Genomic DNA, 12,117 nt, shown 5'->3' on the forward strand with positions numbered 1-12,117 from the left:
AAAAAAAAAAAAAAAAAAAAGAATATATATATATATATATATAATTACAAAAAGGTCTGAATACATGTGTCTGTATGTGGGTTTACTAGTCTCATAATTTTATGATTATTTAAATAAAATAGACTTTTTTCTATCTCCTTACTTTCCTACACTCTCACTAAGGAGCCAATTGGCATTGATTGACGTGGGGGTCCTGCCCTGCAAGGGTCGGGGGTCCCTTTGAGGTGTGGCGGCATCAGTGATTTAAACTGGAGGGATAGATATAAAGAGAAAGAAAGTGGGGAGAAAGAAAGAGAGAAGACATTGGAGAGAGTATCTGATCCAATGCCGAGATACTAAACTTTTGTTTTGTGAAAGATATGTGAGAAAAACCTTTTACGAAATACTTTTTAGTCAATTGACTAGCCAACCTACCTTTTCCTGTCCATGTTTTGAAGAATCTAAATCTGAAATCCAGTTCTCAGATTTAACAGGAAAAGAGAAAAATGCCCCATCAAATACATGTTTTACAATTTCATTTCTAAAGGGCATATGATGGAATCTATTAAACGTGTAGAGAAAGAAGTTTCAAATGTATAAAGATAAATCAACAAATTGGCTATATATTATTATTGTCCAAGAAACTTCAACTTTTATGAAGTGTCAGATAAAGAAACAGACATATATTTATGCAGAAAACAACAAACAAAATCTCTGCCCTTTGCAGCAACATGGATGCAGCTGGAAACCTTCATTCTAAGAAATATTACACAGAAACAGGTAACTAAATACCGCATATTCTCACTTATAAGTCGGAGCTAAACACCAAATGCACATGGGCATTAGAAGGCAGACAACATACACTGGGGACTCTTTTATGGAAAAAGGAAGAGAGGGAGGAGGAAAAGGGTTGAAAAACTACCTATTAGGTAAGATGCCTACCGCCAGGCTGATCACAATAGATGCCCAAATTGCACCATCACACAATATACCCATATGACAAAAAAAAAAAAAATAAAAATAAAAATAAAAAATAAACAAACTTAAACATAAAGCAATCCAAACTTTGTGTTCTATCAGGTGTCACATACCTAAATAGCTATAGATTCAGGCAGGCAAGGCAAAGGATCTTATAAGCTTGAGTGTAAAATGGTACAGGGATTAGTAGTGGTAGAGAATCATGCCCTCTCTACAGGGGACAGGATTTTAGTTTTAGCCTTTCTTTGCTATGTGAAAATCCAGGTCTAGTGTCACCAGTGTGTCAAAAGAAACCACAAATTCAGATTTTAATATGTGATTTTTAGTTCTGTAAAACACTATTTTTGACAAACAACAAGAAAAAAACATATCTGAGCACATCAGCTCTGTGCCTGTAAATTTCCATGTGATTTAATAGTATAATGAAATCCAAGCTATTAAGTATGAAACTGCAAGGAGATCAAGGAAGAACTGTAGATTATTTCTGATAAATCTAAGTTCAGTGTGATGATATGCCTAACAGACTCACCAGGCTGACAAAAATGCTGATCATTTTTTTAGAAGAGGAAATATTGAAAATGAAGCTACAAAAAATGTGAGCCAAATAACTGAACATGTAAAGCACATAAAATACTGGCCCTTTTGTTAATCACATATTAGGAAGCACAAAACGAAACTGTAGTCGATCAGACATAGATAACTAAGCTGTACTGATCAACGATATCCATGTGGCAGAGAGGAGAGGTTGAAGTTCAGGTCAAGAGTACATGAAGGCAAGTAAGAAGAGTAGATTTTGTTTTTGTTCTTGTTTAGTTTTCCTAGAATTCTTAGAAAGATAAGAAATAAAAGGCAATGATATTGCGGTCTGTAATATACTATGTGTAACTATGGGGTTAACCCTCAGATTTATTACAGGATTCTGGAATAATAGTACCAGGAGGCTTTCTTGTAAAATTAAAAAGAAAAGAAAAGGAAAGAGAAGGAAAAAAAAGATAAAATTAGCTTACCTTTAGTCAATTTACACATGTGAAATACGCCCATAATAAAGGTCTTATCTCTAGGAGTTATTTATGCTGAAAATATTTTAAACATTTTTTGTAAAAATAGTTTTCAAACTTTGACATGCATTTGAATCATGTTGTGAATCTGTTAAAAGGTAGATTGCTGAGCCAAATCTTAGAGGTGCTGTGTCACTAAGTCGGGTTTGGGGGCCCAGAAATCCACATTTTTAAAGAGTGTACCAGGTATTTGTGATGAATTAGTAATGCAAAAAGACCTAATTTTGAGAGACATTAGGTCAGATAAGAGCAGAAACCAAGTCTGCAAGCACCTTAACCTTCAACTTTAACCTCTAGAACTGTCAGAAATAAATTTTTGTTGTTTAAAAGTCACCCATTTTAGCTCATGTTGTTACAGCAGCACAAATGGACTGAGACAAAGTGCTTTAAGCCTCATTGAAGAAGGACTAGACAATAGAGAATATTCTTGCTAGAGTTTATGAAAGCTGATGATGAGAACTAAGTTACCATGTGTCTTCTGTCAGTGGGAGTGTGAGGGATTGACGTAATTTGAGAGTAAAATTTCATGAATACTTGATAAGCTAAGGCAAACATGAAACTTTGAGAACTTACACTTGGAGCACTGTCCTAGGATCTCCAACTTCTCCCCCATCACCAATTGTCAAGGTATCATAGCCAATCTCCAGATCGAATTCTTCAAAATTTATTTGGATCACCTAGCAATAAAAAGAAGCATAAACTTTAAATATGTTGCATTATGTAATAAAAACAAAAGGAAGGCAACAACAGAAAAAAACATTCAAACTGCAAAACAGGCTCATATATGCACATACAAACACACATACATACATGCATATGAATTTCATAACATGACTGCAAGCCATGAAGAGTATTCCTAAAGTTCAATTGTTACATCATTACATGGTTTTACTTGCTGTATTGTACCTTCTGTATTAAGTTTTCAATGAAACTGCATGACTTCTGTTTTTAGAATACTCTTATTTGAAGCATGATTAATGCATATCTACTTTGAGAAAGTTTTATAAAAAGCACATGTAGGTGGAGAGTGGTTTTCCACACATTTGCATGTATTTTTTGTAACGTTAACATGGAAAAACAGAATGTGCTATTTTCATTAAGTCATAAAACTTAAAAAAGTAAGAGCTAAATTTGAATCTAGATCACCCAATTTAATATTATCAAGTTTATTTTTATGTATCCTTTGGTAACAGACTCTCTCAAATATATTAACATGTGCTGGCAAACTTCAGAGCAAATACTTTAAAAGACGTATTATACCACGATATATAATTCAGCATTATTTCTTACTAAAACATACTCATGTATTCATACATTATTTTTATATCTATGCAAAAAAATTCAAATTTAGTTAAAATTGCAATCTGTTAATTAGGTCTCTAGTATAATATTAAAATAATATAATTAAGAACTAGTACAGAAAGAAGTTACATAAATGTTGCCCTATATACAATGATGCTTCGAGCAACAAATAATTTATAATAAAATATTCATCATCTGATAAAGGAAAGGAATGCCTTAGGTTACCAATATTAATAGAGAATAACTAAAGAAGACCTATCCTTAGTAATAGTCATAACTACTTGTTACTTTATTATTAAATTTATTTTCAAATAAAAGACTCTATTTCCTGACTTTTCTTTAGCTATATAATAAAACAATTTTTGACTATCTTTATTTCTTGGTTTTTTAATGTTTATATTAGCACTGACTAAAGTAATTGTTTTGGCCAAGTTAAATAAAGTATTTTTAAAGAACATTACATTAAACATTTTACATAGTTATAATTAAAAAATGTTTCTGTGCTCTACTTAAAGTTAAATATAAATATGTTTAATTAATAATATTTGTCAATAGAATGTTTTTCTATTATAAACAACATGGCTATGAGAAATATTTTTATTTTATTTTCAAGTTGTGGGGTACAATTCAGGTCATTGTACAGGTGAAGGTTGGGCTTCCCACTGATTCTCACTTCACCCGATTTGGGATCAGGTATCTTTACTGATGTTATGTACTCCCCTTACCTCCCTCCCCTGTCAGTGTCCCACTACTGCCAATTCCTTTCTTGTAGAATGATGATAAATGTTGGATCCACTTATGAGTGAGAACAGGTAGTACTCAGTTCTTTGTTTCTGCGATAATTACTGAGTATGATAGACTTTAAATCCAGACTATAAGCAACATTAAACATATTCTGGTTCACGTTTTCAAGTATATTTTCAAGGAATATTCTTGCTAGGTAATAACAAAGCAAAAAGTCACTTCACAGCATCGTGTCATACAGTTTTCCAAAATTGTTTTACCAATTCAAATGTTCATAATTGTGTATAGTAGATTTTTTAATTTCTACCAAGCTAGTGGTTGTAAAAAATGAGTTTTTTGCAACTTATTTAATACTAATTCAGTTGCATATATTTTCATATGTGTGTCATTTATGTTCCCTTTCTGTGACACGACTATTTGTATTTTGGCAGTTCTCTTTTGGACTGCTTGTCTGCTTGTTATTGATTGTGAAAAAAAAATTATACCACTTTTCTATTATAGCACACATTGAGAAGAATAATATTTGTAAGACACAATAAGAGTGAAGAGACAAGGCTGCTTGCAATGAAAGATTTTGTTTGTTTGTTTGTTTTTGTCTAGGACCTGCCCTGCCACACAGAGAGCTAATATCAACACCTTAGGTCTATCAGTAGCTCACTCATAATATATCATTAGGCCTGGCTCACTAGTTGACATCAGCTTTATATAGTCCAGACACTAATCAATTACATTGTGTTTCAATAGCTTCCAGTTTATAGCTTTTTAAAAATCTTTCTTTGTTGAATCATTTTATAAGAAATGATTAATTTTTACCAGAGTAGGACTTGCTAATCTATTATTTTATTTTTATTTTATTTTTTTTGAGTTGGAGTCTCACTCTGTCACCCAGACTGGAGTGCAGTGGCCGCTCCCAGTCACTGCAGCCTCGACCTGCTGGGGCTCAGGCGATCCTTCCGTTTCAGCCTTCCAAGTAGCTGGAACTACAGGCGCGCGCTACCACACCCGGCTAATTTTTTTGATTTATTGTAGAGATGAAGTCTCACCAAGTTGCCCAGATGGGTCTCGAACCCACGGGTTCAGGCAATCCACTCACCTTAGCCTCCCAAGGCACAGGATTATAGGCTGAGCCATCGAGCCCGGCCTAATCTATTATTTTTATGAGTAGCACTTTTGCATTGCCTATGACCCAAAAAGATATTTTCTTCAAAATTTTTTTTGTGTGTGTTGACTTTTATAGAAACTGTGAAGTAGCTATGTGTGGTGGGCAGAATTCTAAGATGTCTTGCGATATTCCAATCCCCAAGTCTAGATAACCTATGTAATTTCCTTATCTTGAGTGTAAGAAAGACCTGTGAATACGATGGGATATGAATCTCTTTATTAGGTTACATTATATGGAAATAGAGAGGGAATACTACAGTTGTTTAATTAAGGTCTCTAATCAGCAAAATTTATGTTAATTAAAATGGAGAGTATCCTGGGTAGCTCTGAATACTTCAGGTGAGTCCTTTAAAAGAAGATCTAGAAAGGAACGACAAAAAAAAATCAGAAGAGAGGCTCTCCTGTTGGTCTCCAAGATACATATTACCACGTTGTGGGGAGGCAAACATAGCAAGAAACAGTGGTCAGCTTTTAGGAGCTGAGGGCCTCAATCCTACAACCACAATAACTGAATTCTACCAACTACAAGTGAGCTTGGAAGAGGTCCTACAGTCTCAAATGAGATCACATCCCTGGCTGACACTTTGATTTTACCTTGAAAAGAAGATCCAAGTAAACTGCGTCTAAACTCCTAAACTTCTTTCCTGTGAAAAATTGTGAGATAATACATTGATGTTGCTCCATGCTGCTAATTTTTGGTAATTTGATATGCAGCAATAGAAATCTAGCACAGTATTCCTAGTACTTTTTTTTAAAATCAGATTCTCACTCTGTTGCCCAGGCTGGAGTGCAGGGGTACTCCTCATGGACACCACAGCCTCAATTTGCTGGGCTCAAGGCAGTCCTTCCATTTTGGCCTTCCAAGTAGCTGGAACCGCAGGTGCACATCAGAACTCTCGTCTGATTTATTGCAGAGGCAAGGTCTTGCCAAGTTGTCCAAGCTGGTCTTGAACCTCTGGGCTCAGGCAGTCCTCTCGCTTCCATCTCCCAAAGTGCTGGGGTAGTAGACGTGAGCCACCATGGCTAAGTTAGTACATTTTATTGACTAAATAGTTTTCTGTTTTTCAGTGATCTGCATAGCAAACTCTACCATACGTCAAGATTCTATATATGAGTATGTGGGATTTGGGCTCTAGATTCTGTTCTCTTGGTCAGTTCGTGTGTACTCAAATTACCACAAATTGGTTTACCAATCATTGCTATAAAGTAAGAATTTATCTTATAAATCAGATGCTCTATGAATTCCATTCTTTTATTCCTTGGGAGTATTTTGACTAGTGTTAGACTGTTTCTCTTTCATATATGAGCTTGTAAGATTATGTAAAGGATATTTTGTGCTATTAATTGGAATTACACTGTATTTATAATTGATAAATTCTTACTTTATAGCAATGATTGGTAAGCCAATTTGTGGTAATTTGAGTACACACGAACTGACCAAGAGAACAGAATCTAGAGCCCAAATCCGACATACTCATATGTAGAATCTTGACGTATGGTAGAGTTTGCTGTGCAGATCACTGGAAAACAGAAAACTATTTAGTCAATAAAATGTACTAACTTAGCCATGGTGGCTCACGTCTATAATCCCAGCACTTTGGGAGATGGAAGCGAGAGGACTGCCTGAGAATTTGCTATGCAGATCTGAAAACTGACATCTTTAAGGTAATAAATTTTCCTATATTTAAGCTGGCTTCTCTCTTCATTTATCTAGATCTTTAAATGTCTTTTAACAATATTTTATGTTTTATCTATGTTACATCTTGAAAATCTTTGTGTAAGTTATAAGTTATATATATATGGTATCAACTGTTTTTTCTTGGTATGCAGAATTTTACTGCATATCGATCTCATATCTAGGCACTGGACAAAACTTTCTTATTATTTAAAAACATTGGTAAATTATTTTTGGTTTTTTATATGACAAACATGTCTTCTGTTAATAACATGTTTGATTCTCCCTTTCGAATGTTACACTTTTCTTTTATCTTAGCTGTCTTAGATATCTGGTACAACGTTTAACTCAAAGAGGTGGTAACTGGTCTCGTTAAATTGTATCTCACTTAAAAAACAAATGTTTCTGCTTACTAAGAGTATTAGTAAAGTAGATATACACTATGAAGCTAAAAAAGTTTTTTTTCCTCTGGTTATCCTTGCTGGTTTAGTATCAAAATTTTACTACTATCAAACAAGTTGACAAGTGTGCACTTTCAGTTATTTGAAAGAGCTTCTACAAGTTTGGGAGAAATCTATTCCTGAAAATTACATGTAACTGTCCTGTAATAACATCTGAGCCTCTTTCTCGGGAGTGTATATGGGCCCTTTATAGTTTCTTTGCATGTTTTAATAGTTACAGAACTACTTGGGCTTTCTGATTTTTCTCTTGAGTCAATTTAAGCTAGTTTTAGTTTTCTAGAAACATCCAAATGCCATGTAAATTTTCTAATTTATTGCTACTAAGCTACTTTCTACTACTTTCTATGGTGATGGTCTATGGTGGTCTATAGTTTGTCCTGTTTTCCATTTCTACTGCTATTTGTATGCATTTTCTCTATTTTTATTTTTTACTTAGGTAAAAAAAATAAAAAAAATTTATAATTTCAGCCCTTTTTAAGTGTATAATTCAGTGACCTTAATTATCTTCACAACGTTGTGGTAGTGAAACCACCACCATTGTTTTCAAAGGTTTTTGTTTTGTTTTTATCTCACCAAATCAAAACTTGTTACCATTAAACATTAACTTACCATATACTCCTCCCCCCCTAGCCTCTGGTAACTTCAAAACTATTTTCTATCTTATGAATTTGCTTATTTTAGATATTGTATGCAAGCAGAATCATATATTTGTCTTTTTGTGATAGATTTATTTCACTTAGCATTGTCTTCAAGGTTCATTCATATTGTAGCATGTATCAAAACATTAGCTATATTTATTGCTAAATATTATTCCATTGTACGTACATAATGAATCTTATTTAACCATTTATTAGTTGATGAACACTTGAGTTGCTTCCATTTTTGTTTATTGTGACTAGAGCTGCTATGAATATTGATGTACAAGTATCTGATTATTTACTTTTAATTCTTTTGAATATAAACCTAGGAGTGGAATTTTGGGGTCATAAAATAATTACATGCTTAATTTTTGAGAAACTGCCAACTCTTCTCGATAACTATTTAAACAGTTTACATTCCTACTAGCATAGTAGGATAATAATAATTTCTCCACATCATTCTAATACTTGTTATTTTCTGTGTGTGTGTGTGTGTGTGTGTGTGTGTGTGTGTTTAATATAGTAAACCTAGCAGATGTGAAGTGTGTCTCATTGTGTTTTAATTTGCATTTCTTTAATGACTAAGGATGTTAAGCATCTTTTTATGTTCCTACTGGCATTTGTGCTTTCTCTTTGAATAATTGTTTACTGGAATTCTTTATCAATTTTTAATTAGGTTGTTTGTTTTTTGTTGTTGAGTTGCAGATTTTTTATGTATTTGGAATACTAAATCCCTTATTAGGTATATAATGCGCAATTATTTTCTCCTCTTGTGTGATTTACCTTTTCAATCTCCTGTTAGTGTTCTTTGATAGGCACTAGTTTTTATTTATTTTGTGTCCTGTACATTTAATGTCACAATTTTATGCCAAATTCAAGATCATAAACATTTTCCCCTGTTTTCTTCTAAGAGTTTTGCAGTATAAGTTCGTAAATGTAAGTCTTTAGTTTATTTTGAGTTAATTATTGTGTATGGTACAAGTAAAGATCCAACTTCATTCTTTTGCATATTGTTTTTTAGTTTTCCCAGTACCATATGCTTAAGAGACTATTCTTTGCTACTGAATGATGGTCTTGGCATCTTTGTCAAAATTAATCGATAATTAAGCCAGGTGTGGTAGTGCACACCTGTAGCTCTAGCTTCTTAGAAGGCTGAGGCCTAAGGATCGTCTGAGCATAGCAGGTCGAGGCTGCGGTGGCTGTGATCTTGCCACCGCACTCCAGCTTGGGCAACAAAGGTGAGACTCCAACTCAAATAATAATAATAATAATAATTGATCATAGGTGTTAGGGTTTACTTCTATGATCCCTTAACTTCTGTTGACCTAGAAATATCTTTCATATCTTACTTTGTCCTTTATTCTTGGATGATAACTTTACAAACACAGATATTTACTTGACATTTTTGTTTATATCTTAAAAATTTCATCCTACTGCCTTTTGACCTCATATTTTTGTCTAAAAACAGCTTTTAATCTTTTTGAGGTCTCTTGTACCTGAAGACTCACACAGGACTCTCTCCTGATGCTTTAAAAAAAACCTCATCTCTACAATAAATCAAAAATCAGCTGGGTGTGGTAGCGTGCACCTGTAGTTCCAGCTACTTGGAAGGCTGAAGCGGAATGATTGCCAGAGCCCAGCAGGTCGAGGCTGCGGTGGCCAGGAGCGGCCGCTGCACTCCAGTCTGGGTGACAGAGTGAAACTCCAACTCAAAAACAACAACAACAACAACAACAACAAAACACCTTTCTGTACTTACTTTTCAACAATTTGACTATAATGTATTTAGGTATGGATCTCTTCGAATCTATCCTACTTGAAGTTTGTTTTGAAGTTTGTTGAGCTTCTTGAATGGGTAGATTTCTGTCTTTCTCAAATTTGGGAAGCTTTTGGTGATTATTCAAATTTTCTTTCTGCCCTGTTCTCTTTTTTCCTTCCGGAACTCCCATACCATATATGATGGTGTCCAATAATGGCGTCCCATGGGTCCTTTAGGCTCTTTTCACTTTCTTTACTTTTTTTTCTTTTTGTTCTTCAGACTAGATAATTTCAGTTGTCTTATCTTCAAGTTCACTGATTCTGTCTTCTACTTGATCAAACATGCTACTGAACCCCTCTCATTAATTTTGTTCCAGCTTTTGCATTTTACAACTCCAGAATTTCTATTTTTTATCATGTTTGTTATTTTTTTTTAATTCAGCAAGTTAAGCAATGATATTTTTATATTTCTACCTCTTTACTGATATTTCAATTTTGTCCATACGTCATTTCCCTAGTTCTCTTTAGTTCTTTATCCATGGTTTCTTTTGGCTTTTGATTCAAAGTCCTTGACTAAAAGACCCTAAATAGTTCTTTTAAAAACTGACACATTGCTTTCCACAGAGGTTGTATAGTTTACAGTCCCATGAAAGTATAAGAGCATTCTTTTTTCTCTGCATTCTGGTCAGCATCTGTTGTTTTTTGATTTATTGATGATGGCCATTCTTACTGGAGTTAGGTGATATATCAAAGTAATTTTTGATTTGTATTTCTCTGATGATTACCAAGGTTGAGAATTTTTTAATATATTTGTTGGCTAGTTATATGTCTTCTTTTGAGAAGTGTCTATTCATGAATTTTGCTCATTTTTGAATAGGGCTATTTGTTTTTTCCTTTCAGCTCATTTACGTTCCTTGTAGATTCTGGAGGTTATACCTTTGCCAGACACACACTTCTCAAATAGATATCCTAATTACCCTGATTTGATAATTACATATTATATACAAGTATCGAAATATGACATGTACCCCATAAGCATGTATTTTTATTATATATCAACAAAAAATTAAAAATAAATACAAAAATGTATTTGTCTACTAAATCTAATGTCTGGGGGTATTCAGAAATGGTTTTTGTCCATTAAATTTATTCTATTGAACATGCCATACTTTCCTGTTCTTTTGTTTGCTTTGTGAGTCTTTTTCTGTTTAAAACTGAATATTATAACATAATAACTCTAGAAATCAGATTATCTCTCTTCCCAGGATTTGCTGTTCTTGATTGCTGATGGCTTATCTTTTTTCCTCTAATGTTTTAACTAAGATTTCCTTGAATTCAAAGAACGTAATAACTAAAAGAAACAAGCAAACAAACAAAAGACTCACTCTTACACACAAACACCTGTACAAGTCTTTGATGATTGGGTGAGTACTGGGGCACTCCTTTAACATTCAGATGATTTAGCACTTAGGCTTCATTTTAGTCAGTGGAGAAAGATTAGGGTCATCTTAAGTCTTTTCTTGTGTTTTGTACTGGAAATGCATGTGAGTTTTTAAATTCTACTGTATTCAGGAGGACTTTTGAATGCCCCAATTTCCCAAAGGAATTCTCTCCCTGGCATTTCCTCCTGATCTTACATGTTCTATTCTATTTATCTACTTTAATTTTTAGCTCAGGACTTACTGCAGATTTGTTAGCAACTTTAAAACGTTTTTGGAGCCCACTGTTTTGTTTCTTTTTGTTTTTGCTTTTTATTTTTTTTACTTTAATAGGCTCCTGGTTAGGTGAAACAGGGGAATACCTTGCTTCAGTCCTTGAAGTAGACTTCATGCAGGCTAGATCAGATAGACCTAATAATTTTTGTCTACCTCTGTGTCCTCCAGAACCTGATATCAGAGTCTCACACTAGAAGATAGGCTGCCATCTTTAAGACCACAGGTTAGTCAGAGACAGGGTGGGCCAAGGATAAGTAAAATGCTATTGAAACATTTCCACCATTTTTATGTTGACTTTCTTTTGATTTATCATTACCTGGATGCTATAAACCTGGACTCTTTTAAGAGTCTGACAAAATTGCTTCTGACAGTTTCTGGTTGTTGTGTTCCATTGTAGAGAATGAAGTTGAGAGCTACTTATTGTGCCATTGTGGCAACATTATCTCTTTTCTATTTTTGAATATTCAATCTCACCAGCTATTCAGCAAATGTTTTGTAAGAATAAATTTTTGCATTATTAATATTTGTTATTGCATTATTTGTGAATATCGTGTTGTTCATATAAAGTTTCATACTTAGCTCATTAATGTTCTGCTTTCCTAATCTAAAGATTTATAATCATCAGTATTCCTCTACATACCACTTTGC

At 33.7% G+C, this 12,117-nt stretch overlaps 1 protein-coding gene across 1 annotated transcript in view; it reads right to left on the minus strand.

Moving 5' to 3' along the window:
• Positions 1-12,117, minus strand: part of LOC103275163 (CUB and sushi domain-containing protein 3-like) — a 715,868-nt gene that overhangs the window by 21,605 nt on the left and 682,146 nt on the right. The window contains exon 12 of the mRNA XM_008072573.2: positions 2,589-2,692. Coding sequence (XP_008070764.2) covers positions 2,589-2,692 — 104 coding nt within the window. The remainder of the gene's footprint in view (positions 1-2,588; positions 2,693-12,117) is intronic.

This window comes from Carlito syrichta, unplaced genomic scaffold (genome assembly GCF_000164805.1).
Source record: "Carlito syrichta isolate Samal-C Ts95f unplaced genomic scaffold, Tarsius_syrichta-2.0.1 Scaffold315349, whole genome shotgun sequence".
Lineage (NCBI taxonomy): Eukaryota > Metazoa > Chordata > Mammalia > Primates > Tarsiidae > Carlito > Carlito syrichta.